Source organism: Hylobates moloch, unplaced genomic scaffold (assembly GCF_009828535.3).
Source record: "Hylobates moloch isolate HMO894 unplaced genomic scaffold, HMol_V3 SCAFFOLD_1, whole genome shotgun sequence".
NCBI classification, from domain to species: Eukaryota; Metazoa; Chordata; class Mammalia; order Primates; family Hylobatidae; genus Hylobates; species Hylobates moloch.
The window spans coordinates 148,965,263-148,982,500 of NW_026652276.1; the positions used below are offsets into that span (position 1 = coordinate 148,965,263).

A 17,238-nucleotide genomic window follows, 5' to 3' on the forward strand; every position below is an offset into this window, starting at 1 on the left:
CTGATGGGCTTCCCTTTGTGGGTAACCCGACCTTTCTCTCTGGCTGCCCTTAACATTTTTTCCGTCATTTCAACTTTGGTGAATCTGACAATTATGTGTCTTGGAGTTGCTCTTCTCGAGGAGTATCTTTGTGGCGTTCTCTGTATTTCCTGAATCTGAATGTTGGCCTGCCTTGCTAGATTGGGGAAGTTCTCCTGGATAATATCTTGCAGAGTGTTTTCCAACTTGGTTCCATTCTCCCCGTCATTTTCAGGTACACCAATCAGACGTAGGTTTGGTCGTTTCACGTAGTCCCAAATTTCTTGGAGGCTTTGTTCATTTCTTTTTATTCTTTTTTCTCTAGACTTCCCTTCTCGCTTCATTTCATTCATTTCATCTTCCATCTGCGATACCCTTTCTTCCAGTTGATCGCATCTGCTACTGAGGCTTCTGCAATCTTCACGTAGTTCTCGAAACTTGGCTTTCAGCTCCTCCATCTCCTTTAAGCCCTTCTCTCCATTGGTTATTCTAGTTATCCATTCTTCTAATTTTTTTTCAAAGTTTTTAACTTCTTTGCTATTGTTTTGAATTTCCTCCCGTAGCTCAGAGTCGTTTGATCGTCTGAAGCCTTCTTCTCTCAACTCGTCAAAGTCATCCTCCATCCAGCTTTGTTCCATTGCTGGTGAGGAACTGCGTTCTTTTGGAGGAGGAGAGGTGCTCTGCTTTTTAGAGTTTCCAGTTTTTCTGCTCTGTTTTTTCCCCATCTTTGCGGTTTTATCTACTTTTGGTCTTTGATGATGGTGATGTACAGATGGGTTTTTGGTGTGGATGTCCTTTCTGTTTGTTAGTTTTCCTTCTACCAGACAGGACCCTCAGCTGCAGGTCTGTTGGAGTTTACTAGAGGTCCACTCCAGACCCTGTTTGGCTGGGTGTCAGCAGCGGTGGCTGCAGAACAGCGGATTTTCGTGAGACCACCAATTCAGCTGTCTGATAGTTCCTCTGGAAGTTTTGTCTCAGAGGAGTACCTGGCCCGGTGAGGTGTCAGTCTTTCCCTTCTGGGGGGGTGCCTCCCAGTTAGGCTGCTCAGGGGTGAGGGACCCACTTTAGGAGGCAGTCTGTCCGTTCTCAGATCTCCAGCTGTGTGCTGGGAGAACCACTACTCTCTTCAAAGCTGTCAGTCAGACAGGGACGTTTAAGTCTCTGGAGATTCCTGCTGACTTTTTATTTGTCTGTGCCCTGCCCCCAGAGGTGGAGCCTACAGAGGCAGACAGGCCTCCTTGAGCTGCGGTGGGCTCCACCCAGTTCGAGCTTCCTGGCTGCTTTGTTTACCTAAGCAAGCCTGGGTAATGGCGGGCGCCCCTCCCCCAGCCTCGCTGCCGCCTTGCAGCTTGATCTCAGACTGCTGTGCTAGCAATCAGCGAGACTCCGTGGGCATAGGACCCTCCGAGCCAGGTGCGGAATACAATTTCCTAGTGTGCCGTTTTCCAGGCCCGTTGGGAAAGCGCAGTATGAGGGTGGGACTGACCCGATTTTCCAGGTGCCGTCTGTTACCCCTTTCTTTGACTAGGAAAGGGAACTCCCTGACCCCTTGCGCTTCCCGAGTGAGGCAGTGCCTCGCCCTGCTTAGGCTCGCGCACAGTGTGCTTCACCGACTGTCCTGCACCCACTGTTTGGCACTCCCTAGTGAGATGAAACCGGTACCTCAAGCAGAAATGCAGAAATCACCAGTCTTCTGTGTCGCTCGGGCTGGGAGCTGGAGACCGGAGCTGTTCCTATTCGGCCATCTTGGCTCCCCCCCAGAGATCCACTTTTCAGTGTGTGTGGGATTTTTTTTCTTTCTTTCTTTTCTTTTCTTTTCTTTTCTTTTTTTTTTTTTTTTTGAGACAAAGTCTGGGTCTGTTGCCCAGGTTGGAGTGTAGTGGCACGATCACAACTCACTGCAGCTTCAACCTCCAGGGCTCAACTGCCCAAGTAACTCAGACTACAGGCATGTACCGCCATGCCTGGGCTTTTTTTTTTTTTTTAAGGTTTGGGTGTCTCACTATGTCACCCAAGATGCTCTTGAACTCCTGGCCTCAAGCAGTCTTCCCACCTTGTCCTCCCAAAGTGCTGAAATTATAGCCATGAGCCACCACAGATGGCTGTTTCTTTTTTTTAATGTATTACCAATATCCTTTAGCAATTTAATATTCTTATGTATGCAATGCATTACAGCCCAATGATATTAGTAATTCTCATCTTAATCCTCATGTTTTAATAGGACTCTCAGGGTCAAATTCTTTAGTGTAGTATTCAACCCAGTGGAAGACTCAGTGGAGAATTACAAAGTACTTTTTACCTTTAAAGTAGAAATTCAATATTTTATAAAAATAAAAAAAATCAAGATCATATTTCTAAAAATGGTTAAGACATGAGTATAAAAATAATAATGATTATTAATACTTCTCTAGTGCTTATTTAGCCATTAACAACTCTATGGGGTAAGTATAGCTAGTATCTTCATTTTATAGATCGAAGAAACCAAGTCTTAGAAAGTTAGGCAATTTGCCCAAGTCCTACAGTTGCCTATTCTTATAGATGGGATTTGAATATTTTTTGGTTTCAAAATCATGCGTAAAGCCGCTATGCCTTCATGAAACAAAGTAATGTGTGTGTATAAAAATGTTTGTGTCAGTACTATATATGTGTAGGTATATGCATTAAATATTATAATTGTGAAAGGCTGGTGCTCTGTAGAAGGTAAATAAAATTATATAGGGAGGTTCATGCAAAGGAGCAAAGTTTTAATCAAGATGTAAAAGAAGTAGAAAATATTTGGAGGACAAATTTAATCTGTGGCATTAACAATGATTCATATAATAAATATATATAACATTATCTCTCTTTCAATATTTTTGATGATTCTACAGTGATACTTACAGGAGTTGAAATTCAAAAGCTCCTATCCAGTTGCTAAGTTGATAGATTTTTTATGGTGTGCTGCATTCTTACCTACCCTGGGACATTCAGAACTATTGGAGACTGAATGTTAGAAGCTGCTGTACCTGGTGGAAGCTGCATGTGCATTTTGTAATAGCTCATTAACTCTCATAGCTCATATTTAATATTCACCTGCAAAGGTTTGAATTGGAAAATTAACTTCGTTTGTTTTTTTAGTGGCCTAAAAATGTTGTAATGGCCAAAGGTCATTAATGATGGTCTGAAAGTTCAAGTCTGATTATACCTGTATTTTTTGGGGTATGGTAATTATCAGAGTGCCTCAAGTGACTAATTAGAAAATCTATAGAGGGTCCATTCAAGTGGGGAGTTTCCAAGCCTTAGTGGAGGTTTCAGGATTTCTGTATGAGGAGGCTTAGGCCTGGTTCTCTGACTGGCAGGTGATGGAGCATGGGGTATAGAGTTGTCTCTTGAAACTTTATTTGCATAGTACAATATACATTTTTATTGGTTTGTATATTAATTTGGGGTGGCAGGAAGAGACCCGATAAGCTGAAAAAGATTGTGGGATCCAAACCCTTTAGTCATCTCTCGACATTGAGACTGGCTGTCCTTATATGCTTGACACTCTCTAAAGCACTTCAGCAACCAATTTGATTTTCACGATAATTATGGAGGTTTAGACAAAGTGGAATTAACACTATATTGATTTTAAAAATCATTAAATAGAGATATTGTGTGATGCATCTAAAGTCTTATACTATGTGGAGCTGGATTTTAAACTCAGGTTTTATGACTCCAAGTACAGATCTTTTCCCTAAAACAAGAAACTGGAATATAAAGTAGTAACCCCACTCCACAGTTTACTAAAAGCACCATCAGAGGCCCGCTGGCTCAGTATTGTTTCTCACTGAGGCTATAACTCTTCAGTATGAAGGTATGGATCCATTTATGTATCAAAACTATGGGTAGTCCTTCTAATTGCATACTTCCAGGGGAATGAACACGCTATCAACTTTCATAGTTGCCTTACTTGCTCATTCATTTTAACTTATTGTTTCATATTGGTAGATAAAGCTCCAAAGTACCATTAAATAATGAGGGGTTACCAAGCATGTTTACAGTAGTTCCCCTTATCCACAGTTTCACTTTCTGTGGTTTGAGTTACCTACCATCAACCATGATTGACAAATAGGTGAGTAGAGTACAATAAGGTATTTTGAGAGAGAGAGGCAACATTCACATAACTTTTATTAGAGTATATTGTTATGATTGTTATATTTTATTACTAGTTATTGTTGTTAATATCTTACTGTGCCTAATTTATAAATTAAACTTTTCCATAGTTATGTATGTGTAGGAAAAAACATAGCGTGTATAAAATTTGGTACTATCTGCAGTTTCAGGCATCCACTGGACAGCCTTGAAATGTGACTCCTTTGGATTCTTGGATCTCCTTAGATTCCCCCTCCTAAGGGGGAACTACTCTATTTGCTCATTTGAACAAAGAAGAAGTATAGATAGATGTAGTCCCATACTTAAAAAATGGTACTCAAGGCAAAACACAAACTTGTAGACTTGTTTGAAACATGCATGGTTAGGTAAGAGCCTGATGGTTTTCTATTTTGCATTGTAGAAGACTAGGTGTTTTGTATTTAATACCTGTACTTTATGTTTAATACCATTATATTGGTGATGAGGGATAGTATTCTTAATAAATTTATATATATATTTTAAACTTATAAACATCAATAGCTTTATTCAAAGTTGAAGGAGTGTCTCTTTTTTTTTTTTTTTAACATAGCAGGCATGATTCTGGGACGTCTTAAGTCATATTTTGGTGAAAATAGAATAATATTTACCATCACCAGTTCACATACACTTTAGAGAAATTCTTGTAGCCAATCCTCTCCTAGAACAAGGCTTTATTTCTCATGAGTAAATAACTAATCCTAGATTGATAAATTAGAGACTGCTGGAACTTCAGAGTACCATTGGAAGTGTGTAATTTAACTTCCTTTTTTCACAATTAAAGATACAAAGACACATATTAGTTAAGTGGTTTATCCAAGGTCCTATAATTAGTCACTGAATTAGTTCTAAATCTCCCCTAACGCTGGCTTAGTTACATCTACTGTAGTTTGCTTACAGAATTTGCTTAAATGTGAATCAACTTCTTGAGCTTTAGAAAACTCAATTATATGTGTAGTGAAAAAAAGGACTCCCATTTGTAGAATATGTAATAAAAATTCCAATTTATAGAGAAAAAAGCACAAGTTAGTTGCTTTTAATTGTGACATGTAATTGTTGCTGCAGGCTCTTCTGAAAATGGATTGCCAAGCGTTAGTCGCACGTCTCATCCAAGAAGCTGCTATTCTGACTTCAGCTGTCAAGCTTGGTAAAGGCTGGAGGGAACTAGCTGAAAAGTTAGTACGACTCACAAAGCAACAAATGGAGGCATATGAAATTCCTCATCGAGGAAACACTGGAGATGTTGCTGTTGAGGTAAGACTTTTGTTTGTGTAATTCAATAGTGAAAAGTTGTAGACCAAGTAACACTAATGTAATAAAACCTATACCACATTCACAGATTCACTGGGGGAGTGTCCAAGATGATCCATTAACTGAATCACTGCACTAGTAATTCATCAGTGCTATCTGAAATAAACATGCACACTCTTAAAAGACATTGAGAGCCTTTAAAATATTGATGTTTCTTCTTTTGGATTTCATATTCTCATGGCCTTTGATCAATGAATTAATTGATCAAATTGGGCCAATAAGTGGGGATGGCTATAAGAACTTGAGTCATAAAACAGGTAAATTTTGAAAGTGAGAGACAGGATTAAGTCAGGACAGCAGAGGAAGATATAATAATATGTATTTATCGGCCTCAGGCATAAACTTAGTCACTTGCGATAACTAATGCTCAGGGACAAGAAGTATTAAGAAAGCGGATGTAGAGCCACTGGTGATGAGAGATACATAACTAAGAGCTTCGTTATCTCCTTCACAATGTTGCCTACAATAACTACAGGCATCAGTTGCAGAATGATAGCACTTAGTACAAAGTAAATATTTACCATGAAAATATTGTTTTTATCAAAACAAATGTATGCTGTTAGGCACAAGTTAGATACATATTTTTCTCCAGATTACCATAAAGAACTGTGAGTCAATTTTTATTGAATTAAATAAATAAAAATATTCCAGTGAAGGGCACATGTAAAATATTCTGTATCTTTCTCTCAAATTAACAAGCATTTTGAAGATATTTATGTTTAAGGAAATCTTCTCTCTCTTATTAGAGATGACTTGGTGAGGGCAGAAGCTGTATTCTTCACTTTGCTTTTGGCATATAGCTGGGTATTCATTTTTGGAGAAAATTTTCTTACTTTGATGCAACCATTCCAGTTGGGTGAACAGGACAAAGCCACCTTTGCATGAAAAGTAGAGTCAAATCAAGTCAGCTGAATTGCAGCAGCTGCAGTGGAAGTGTCAGCAGGCTGGTTACTGAGTTCCTGCAGCCTGGCTCTCCAGCCAGGACTTCTCCAAAATAAGACTCTCTAGCCAGGAGCAGCCAGGGACTGAGGATGCCTTTCCCCTCAGAGACTACATTTATCTCCATAAACTTAGAAGGGCATTATAGCCTATGAATAAGCATAATATGGCGTTCGGTGCAGTACACAAAATGGACTCAAGTGTTTACAGAACGAGATGAAAGATAGGAAGGCTTTAAGAAGGAAAAACAAATATTATGAGGGATACGCTCTTCTGATTCGGACATTTCAGTTAACTGATTAAAAAGTTGTCTAATTGAAAGCAGGACCTTTCCTTTTTTTCTTAGTAAGGTTCTGTTTTGAAAGAGTTTTGTTGAGAGTTATTTATCAGAGTTATTTGTTCTGTCAGCCTCCTTAAGCATCTGGCTTCTCTCTAATTGTGGTTGTTTATAGTTTGTCTTCCCCTAAATCTTGATGGAGGCCAGCAAACCACCTACTTTTCCATTGTTTACTTTTGCACAGCCCAAATCATAAATGACTAAGTCTTTGCCTGAGGCTGATAAACACTCAGAAGCAGAAAGGAAAGCCCCTAGGTGTCTTTCTATGATAGTTCAACTTATTGTGATTAATAGTAATAGTTATCACTCGGATTCATGTTATTAAATACTTAGAAAAATCCACAGTATATTGGCCTGAGGTCATTCCAAATAATATACGGAAATCTTACCTACAAGGTCACTTAACTAATGGGTAAATATATGCTAATTTCCAACCTCCTAAAAAATAGCTGTTTAACTTTTCTGTTTGGGAGGAGATTCTTAAATATGATCAATTTACAATTCAAGTAGTTGATTTCAAAGCACACTGATATTAGTTCTGGGTAGGGGGTGCAGAGGGAGGGAAGTGCACTGGGGCAGGCAGATAATCAGGTCTAGCGGTTGCTGGGCTGCTTTTTTTCCTGTATGTCATTTCCTCAGAGGGCACACACTCCAAAAATTGCCTTCTATGTGTGCCAATGCCTGCAGTTGGGCTCTTTCACTTACTTTCTCTCCTTTAACTTCTTTCTCTTCCCTTTGTTCTATTTTTATTGTATCTTAGGGAGAGTTATTTGGCACTGACTCTGTAACAGGCACTGTTCTGGAAATATTACAAAAATTAACTAATGTAATCCTTTCAAAAAAAACTTACGGGACAGACGCTAATAGCTAAGATATAGAGAGGATAAGTAACTTGCTTAAACATACACAGCTAGAAAGTCCTGGAACCATGTTTAGAGCACAGACATTTGACTCCAGAGTCCATGACTTTAACCATTACACTCTGTCCATGACTGTTTACTATGGTGACTATGTTGCAGAGTCAGAAGGTGCGGCCAGGGTTAAGCAAATCGTTTCATTTTTTATTTGTCCTCATTTCAGGCCATGTAAAGTAGCCATGATACTATCAAAATTTGCCTCAAAATTAAATCTTTACCAAGCCTCAAGCTGGTTAAAAAATGAAGTATATTAATAATATATTTGTCGATTTTCCGAATACCTTAACCATTTCTTAGTTTTTTTTAAGGTGAAGAAAAAGCCTGTCTTTGGAAATTTTTGAGAATGTCACTTTTTAAATCAACCGTCTCCTCAAGTTAAATTTTAAGAAATGTTACTCAACTTTTCTAATGACATGGTAATTACTACATAAAAGCAAAGCTGTAAAGCTTGGAATCTGATAATAAGCAAAGTGTGTTTTTCAGAGTATTTCTTTCAGAAAAAATGCACTTACGCTATACAAAGATGTCACTATTGCCAAGGTTCTTCCGTGAAAGTTAGTGAAAATTTATTGGAGTTTTCTGAATATATTTAGAGCTTTAATTTTTTAAAAAAGGAATCAATAGAATATTAGAAAAATAGCTCACTTTTTAAATGTTGAATTTTACAAGGGGACATGCTGGGGATTCAGAGATAAGAAATTCACTGGCCTAAATTGGGTGCTCTTCACTTAGCCTTCTAGGGATGGTTACCACAAATGACAATAATTTTTCTTTGACTCCCTCATTGGCCCCCTTGCTTAGCAATATAGATTATGCCATTTTTACTTGTTTAATAAGGACACATATTCACCAAGGACACTAAAGTTTCACTTCCTTTCTTTCTTTTTTTTTTTTATTTGAGACAGAGTCTGGCTCTGCCACCTAGGCTGGAGTGCAGTGGCACGATCTCGGCTCTCTGTTACCTCCACCTCCCAAGTTCAAGAGATTCTCCTGCCTCAGCCTCCCGAGTAGCTGGAATTACATGCGCATGCCACCATACCTGTCTGATTTTTGTATTTTTAGTAGAGATGGGGGTTTTGCCATGTTGGCCAGGCTGGTCTCGAACTCCTGACCTCAAGTGATCTACTCACCTCGGCCTCCCAAAATGCTGGCATTACAGGTGTGAGCCACCGCTCTGGCCTCACTTCCTTTCTTCAATTACTTTTGCCCACTGGCTGTACCTCAGCCACAGGCACCAATAGTCCTGTTGATAATGGTTTCTTATCTGACCTGCCAGAAGGGGCCACTCTCCCAATGGAAGCCAGTGAAGTCAATGTTCCTAATGGTAAATTTTTTTTTTTCCATCTCAGAAACTACTCACCTGTAGAGATTGATAATTGGGAAGATATATTTTAAGTCTATTTGTAGTCACCATTTAATCAATGCAAATCTAATATTCCTTTGTCTTTTCTATTCACAACCTGTTCCTCATTTTCTGACTGGCTGCTAGAGAGTTCAAAGTACTTTATTCCAAGTCTAGATTAAAGATGGGAAAGTTGTTGATTTTCAAGAAGTTTTATTCATTTTCAGTAAGTGAATGAAAGATCCCACATGGAATTCTTTCCACTTGTTTAGTATCTTATATCCATGTCCTAGCCTTCAGTATTTAATTCATCCGTATATTTAACGCTTATTCTAGGTCTATCTGTTCTGAACATTGGTTTAGGAGCCATAAAAAACACAAAATATGATATTTTTTCCTTAAAAACCAGGTTTTATTTTGGCCTGGGAATTGGGATAAACTGTTAATATTTGAATTGTTATAATATTTCTTGAAAGTATATGATTAGATGGCAATGGTAATAGTTGTAACTTACCAAATGTTCATTGTCAGCTAGTCATTATGAGCATTTTCTTTACAATATCTCTATTATTTCAATATACTTTGTAAGGAAAACAGTATAGCCATCTGCACTTTACACATATACAACTGAAGGTGAATGTATTTGTGTAATTTATCCAGTTACATGGCTATTAAGTGCAAGTACTTAGATCTGAATTCATGTTGTCTTATATAAAGTCCTAACCACTGTATTATACTAATGATAAGCCCTTTCGAATTTAACTTATTTAAAAAATACCAAAGTTGTGAGGAGCAATTAGGAGACACATCCTAGCTTTGAAGGATGGGTGGCCTTTGAGTAATTAGAGAGGAATAGAACTAGACTTCAGTGCTTCTAAATATCAGTGAGCTCTAGAGACCACTGAGAAGATGTGGCCTGGAGGGGAGAGTTCACCTTAATAATTACTGGGTGATGTGATCACGTACATATGTTGGTATCAGTGGAGGGGAGTCTTCAATGACTACCAGAACATGGAGGTTAAGATTCTTGGCTGGACTTCTGTTCCACCTCTACCATCTATTAGCCCTCAAGCCTTGGGCAAATTACTTTACTTTTCTGGGAATCTATTTTGTGTGTCTGTGAAGTAAGGAGAATAATACTATCTTACTCATTAGATGTTTAGAAGATCAAATGAGATAATAAATGTGTAATATTTAGGACAATGTTTTGCATATTGTAATCACTAAATACATATTATTTATTATTTTAATGAAGAGAAAGAGGAAAAGGTGAATTTGACAACTATATGACATTGAATAATTTTTGGAAAATAGAATACAATACATTTTTTTTTTTAGTAATGTCACTGAGAGTGCCTATAGGAAGAATGTAAGGAAAAAGTTAGCAATTATTTCAAGGTTTGTCATCTGAGAAACTAGCAGAATAGCAATGCATGGGAAAAAATGAGACAAAGTCTTGGCTGATCAACTTATTTCTTATGGGCTTAACAACATTTAATTTTCCTTGGAAATTATCTCTCGCAAAAGTTAAAAGAAATGTCCTTGGGCTATATGGTTTTCTGGCTTACCTGGCAACTTCTGGATTCTGCTTACAGGGATGTTGAATTATCAAGTTCTGTATCAGGGCCTGGTTCAGTTCTAGCCTTGGTACTTAATTCTTTTGTTTGCTGTTGTTTTGAAATGAGAAATATATTTATAATTTCTTAGAGAGGGGAAAAGTGTTATATGGAAATTCACATACCAGTTGTAAAACATATAGAATGATATCTCAAATCTTCATTGTTTGAACTAGAGATTTGGCACAATGATGTTATTTAGATTACCATTGTCTACTTTGTACAATTCTACATTTGTTGTTACAAACTTTAATTTCAAAAAGATACTCCATTTTGGGAAGAATGAGGTAAGAAAGAAAACAAAGATAGCACAGTGAAATTTCTGGGGGTAACACACTGTATTCCTATGATCTTTGACTTAATTCTATATTATACACTGAAAATCAAATAGGAACAACAAGCATATTAAGTTAAACATTATTAAGAAAATTTAAAATGGATTTAAAGACACTAATTTTGATTTTAGGTTTTCTTTTTCAAGCTTTAGTACTAGGGAACATAAACAATAAGGAATTTCAGAACACCAAAATTCAGCTATGTGTAAGACCAAAATCAGCATTTGTTAGAAGTGCTTAATAATGAAATAAAGTTATGGCAATACTTTAGTAAAATGACCCTAGATGTATAGCAAGGTTACGTGGGTTCTTTTCCTGGATAGTTGACTGTGATTTTGTTACTTAACTTTAAACTCAACTGTAATTGGCATTAATTGAGCACTTAGTGTATGCCAAAAACATTTACATCCATTCCTTTGTATACTTAGCAATTCTTTCATAGCATTGGGTACACCTTTTTCCTCATTTGCCAGAAGGGGAAAGCAAGGGCCTAAAGAAAGTTGATAGCTTACCTAAGATCCTGGAGCTACTAAACCAAGAGTCTATATTTAAACCAAGATGTGTGCCTCTAAATCCAGAGCTCTTGACACTGTATTTTTTCATTTGTTTTAATGTTTACATCGAAAAATTAAATTGAAGAAGCCCAGTTTCTTTAAACATTGATGTCAGTTGTCTCCATGAATATGTTTTTGGCAGGGGTATGGGTGGCAGTGATGATGAGGAGGCAATGAGGAATCCTCCCAACTAGGAATTGGTAAGATGGCTTAACCGGCAGGTTTTCCTAAAATGTTAGACTATTGAAGCAGATGCACTAGCAAGGAATAGGTCCTCTGTCTTCCTCTGGCTCATGCTTAACCCCTGAAGTTCCAAGTGGTTATTCTCACCCAAATTTAGCTGGTTGTCCCCATAGACTTTTTCAATGGAATCTTGTGTCAAGTTTTAACCAAGCAGCATCTCCCTCTTGAGGACATAGGGGCCCCCAGATATGTTAGCCTCCCTTCTCTTCTGAAAACAACAGCAATCTTACCTTCAACAATATTTGTGTACTTACTAATTATAGGTAATGTTAAAGCTTACCTGAATATTGTAAATGATGTACTGAGGATAGAACACATGTAATAATCATTAAGAAGGCAACCTTGCCTTAATACTTCTTCAGCTAATGGTACTGAAAATGAAATGTTGTTCCTATAAGTTTATGGGAAAAGTAAGTGGATTACTAATCCTTTAATGTGACACAATGTAATTATCCAAAAGTAGTTAAAACCAATTGCATACTTCACTCTATTCATATTTTATAAGCTAAAAAAAGACATACAATGCTATGCTCAAATCTGAATTTCTTTTACTCATGTTGCATTTCATTTTCTAGTGCATTATCTAATGAGTCTTATTGGCTTCTGGGAATGAGCACTCTAAATTTGGAAAACTATACTTTTTTTGCCTTTATTCCTATTTCATTTCTTTTGGCATCCCACTTATTACTTTTTATTGCTCCATTACTTTTTACTTTGCCCTCTAACACTGAAAAGATAACCTAAGACACACTTCTTCCACACAAAAGCTGGAACTTTGGAAAACTGCTCGACTTCGTATGTTAAATACTTACTCATGCTGCTGCCCTTTTTTATAAAGAGAAAAGCACATAGATGAAAAGTTAACAACTATGTGCTTTTATCAGCCTCATGCTTCCTATTCAAGAATGAAATTGCAACGTCATGAAGTTACCATTAAAAATCTAAGAACAGAGGCGTAAGAATGCAGCCTATGTATTAAATATTTGTGATAGAAATGAGAAGGCTGAGATAATTTTTGTGGTTAAGAATAATTAAACAACTGAAAAACAAACCCTCCGGAGCATGCTTTCCTTTTGATTTTTCAAAACACAAGTGCAGAGTTTCTGCATATCTTTTCTTAATCATAACATTGAGCAAGAGAGGAAGAACTATTTTTAAAACAGAGAATAGATACAAGACAGCATAAATCTGGAAGAGATCTTGGCTGTCTGCAACTCCTTTCTAGCCTTCAGAGGATTAAATGTTAGTCAGTCCGGAAAGAAAATTATTTATTCTACCCATTTTATTCCTTCAAACATTTCCAGAAAAGATGACTTCATTTTCTTTGTAATTTATTGCAAAATCTAGAATGTTTTGTGACCTTACTGGGTAGGTATTTTAGGGCAAATTCCATAGAGTTTATTGTTAATTAATGTACACAAATTACCTCTTGTGTCTCTGCCTTGGATAACATGTATTTACTGTTTAAGAAAACCAGAATGAAATGAGATAAAAAATGCAGAAAAAAGTATCTTTAGAACTTGTGTCTAAATGTTCATATATCTATTCCACAAAGGACAATTAAACAACTGTTTAGCCTATTTACTGTACTGATGAGACCTGGACCATTAATCAGATTTTGTTAAGGCAAAGCTCAAATAGAGATTTACTTTTTATTTTTATTTTTTTTCTTTTTGGGATCCAGGCTGGAGTGCAGTGGTGTGATCTTGCCTCACTGCAACCTCTGCCACATGGGTTCAAGCGATTCTCCTGCCTCAGCCTCCTGAGCAGCTGGGACTACAGGCGCATGCCACCATGCCTCACTAATTTTTGTATTTTTAATAGATGCAGGGCTTCACCATAATAGCCAGGCTGGTCTCGAACTCCTGACCTCATGATCCACCCACCTCAGCCTCCCAAAGTGCTGGGATTACTTGTGTGAGCCACCACCCCCAGCCTAGAGATTTACTTATTAAGGGAAAACATAGTTCCCCAAATTTAATATTTTTTATCAGTGTGTTAAGTACACAACTCTTGACATATGCTTTTGTTCTCATTCCTTCTTCTCGATTTCTCATGATACTTGCCCCTCTAATTTTGTGCCCTAACTCCATAATGATTTTAACATCCTTTTGTATTTATGTTTCTGCCAAAGGAAGTTAACCTTTCTTCTTGGATGCTTTATATATGCTACCTCTTTAAGCCTCATTAACCTTAAATTCTCCATATGGCAAAGATAAGATTCAAATCCAAATCCCCTTGCCATCATAGAATATTACTTTAAAAAAATTTTTTTCTTTTTAAAATACCTCTATTTTCTACTGCTGCTTGTTCTAGTAGGATATTACTTAAAAAAAATTTTTTTTTTTTAAATACCTCTATTTTCTGCTGCTGCTTGTTCTGGTTCTGTCTCTCTTCCTTTGACACTCAAATTTCAAATGTGACCCATTTGTTTGGTGTCTTCCATTTCTTTGATAGCTGTTTGCACCTGTTGTTTGCCCCCGACTCTTCTCTTGAAACTGCCTTCTGCAAGTTACCAAAGTCCTGCTAATTTCCAAAATCCTGGATTTGCCAAGTTTTTCTTTATATTCCCACATTGTTGATGTTACAGGTAGCAGTTGGAGGTAACAGAAAAGGGAAGTCCTCAGTGTTACACTGGCATATGTTTAACAACCAACCCTGCAAAGGGAAAAAACCTAAACTTACAGCTTTTATTAATGTTCTTAGTGTAAATATTCCGATCGTACATCATTTTAACCTACCATTGTGGTGTCACTGAACATGGAGTTGGGAGGATATCCAGGGAGCTTGTGTGAGCTGGCTCCAGCTAGCCAATGCATGTCCTTTTTGGGATGTTATTATACTTCTTGGCTTTTGCAAGATGAAGAATGTGATTCACTTTCTTTCTCTTTGACTCTAGCTTCTCCCCATCCTTTTATTGCTTCTATTTCTCTCTTGTAGCCACTAATAATTGACTTAGTTGAGAATTAAATTTTGTATCCCTTTATTCTCTTCCTTGGCGTTTTCTTCTACTCTCATGTGTTTTGCCATCCCTGTAGCACAAGTGATGCTAAACCCTTGTCTGTTCTCTCAAGGTCATCTCCCCATTCAAATTGCAATTTTTTATCAGATACCCTCCCTTTTGCTTGATATTCAGTAGGGCTGAAAATAGGCTCCTTAGCTTGCCCTTGCCAAAAAAATAAGTACTTTCTTCTCTATCCTATTAAAAAGTATAAATGCAAATTATATGCCAGATACTTCATGAGGTATTTTGAACACAAAATTTGGGAATGATTATCCATATTTTATGGATTAAAAAAATTCCAGGCTGAAATCACTTGATTAGTTTATCAAATTGACCTATCAAATAGGCAACAGAACTCCGATGTGGACACAGGACTCTGACACCCAAACCTCTCTTTCTTTCCATTATAGCATCAGTGAATACAACGATCATTTTTTCTCACACTGATTTAAAATATGCAAGTAATTTTTGAGTTTTTCTGTTATTATCACATCCTATTTAATCCATTTTGCCAGTGTTTGTGCAAGTGTCTATCTCCTTCCTATGCTATAAGCTTCTAAAAGCAAGAGTCATGCAATATTCATCATTTTATTTCTTACTGTAACACAATTAATTCTAGTAGAAGGTACTCAATAAACTTTGATTTGGTAAGCAAAATAGTTAATGAACAATGATAATGTTGAATATTTTCATTGTACTTATGCCATAAAAGTGTTTCTCTATCATCTTTGTTGAGAGCTACCAATGATTTTGTATATAGAAGATGAATTTTTGCACCAAAGGAATATTCAGGTTTAATTTGCTGTAATGAGGAAGAAAAATGGAATACAGAGTATGCTCATATTTTAGTGTAAATCATAAAGTTTACCAACACCCTATTGTTTTCAGCCCAATGCTCTTTTACCCATTTCTAGCCAGATTACGGTTTACACTCCAGGGAATCTCAAATCGGTTTAGGGCAATATTCCCCCTTGCATTTCAGACAAATTCAGGGGACTCTTGGGAAGTCTTTACACCTTCAAAAATCTTAATTGGAACCTAGGACTCAGTATTGTACCCAAATTTCTCTGATTTGCAAGAGCTGTCGACACTACTCTGTTGTTAGTACAAATTGCCAAATGTAGGGCTGGGCGTGGTGGCTCACGCCTGTAATCCCAGCACTTTGGGAGGCCGAGGCGGGCGGATCACGAGGTCAGGAGATCAAGACCATCCTGGCCAAGGTGGTGAAACCCCGTCTCTATTAAAAATACAAAAAAATTAGCTGGGCGTGGTGGCGCCTGCCTGTAATTCCAGCTACTCGGGAGGCTGAGGCAGGAGAATTGCTTGAACCAGGGAGTGGGAGGTTGCAGTGAGCTGAAATCACACCACTGCACTCCAGCCTGGGTGACAGAGCGAGACTCCGTCTCCAAAACAAAACAAAGCAAAACAACAGCAACAACAACAACAACAAACAAGTTGCCAAATGTGAGGACGTTATGTGGTGCTCTGCATAAGTGCATGAGTAGATGTGTCATCGGACCTTTCCTGAATCTGTAGTTTCTATTTTTTGCATCACCTGTGGTATTTCCTGCCCTCAACAGCATGGAGAAGCTGCTTCTTGATTGAGTGTGCCTAAGGGCTCCTCTACGCATAGCAATTCACAGTCCTGCAGCAAAATAGGCCATAGATACAGAGCTTTTCTACCCATGAAAGTAGGTGGGGCCATTTTGGCTGCTTTTGACTATGAAAGTATTTGAATCTGTAGTGTAGTAGACAACCCCAAAATTGCCCATTTATAATTCTTGAGGCGTCTGTTTTCTGCAATGCTTTACACTAAACTACTATGCCATCCCCTTTTTACAGAAATGTTTTAAGTTGCTGTTTATCATAAAATATCTCCAAATACATCATTTATCAGACTCAATCACTAGCAGACTTAGAACAGTCTTAGAAGCCTTTAGCTATAAACACCATTATTTAAAAAAATACGTGACAATTTGAACCAGTTCGTTGAGCATCAGGGACTTTTAAGTGAATAGAAGGTAGTATCCATGTCTCAGAGATTTTACAGACAGAATATACCCACTACAGAATAATCTATTTGTTTAGTGATTCTTTGCAACTGAGCAGTAACAACCAAGATTGAGTCTGACAAAAAAGGTTCCATTACTATGTCTCAACTGATATTCCATTGTTGAGAAACTAGAGGCAATTGTACTTTGAGAAGCTTGATTTCAATGTAAATCTTCAGAAATATAGATGAGCAGATACCTCATTCACATTCTATCAGACATAGAAGATAAAATTATTAATCCGGTTGGTGAGGGTAAAACTTATATACAAAAATCTGAGATGATTTTTGTTGCTGCATCATATACCAATATGGTATAACTTTGATAATTGTCTTTTATTCTCTACCTTGCAGAATTAAGCTTTGTCAAGAGACACGAGGAAATGGCTGTTCATGGCTTCCCAGGAATGCCAATTTGGACAA

At 37.4% G+C, this 17,238-nt stretch overlaps 1 protein-coding gene across 1 annotated transcript in view; it reads left to right on the plus strand.

Moving 5' to 3' along the window:
* MACC1 (MET transcriptional regulator MACC1) overlaps positions 1 to 17,238 on the plus strand; it is a 29,410-nt gene that overhangs the window by 10,744 nt on the left and 1,428 nt on the right. Inside the window, exon 3 of the mRNA XM_032753445.2 lies at positions 5,233 to 5,421. Within this exon, the coding sequence (XP_032609336.1) occupies positions 5,233 to 5,421 (189 nt within the window). The remainder of the gene's footprint in view (positions 1 to 5,232; positions 5,422 to 17,238) is intronic.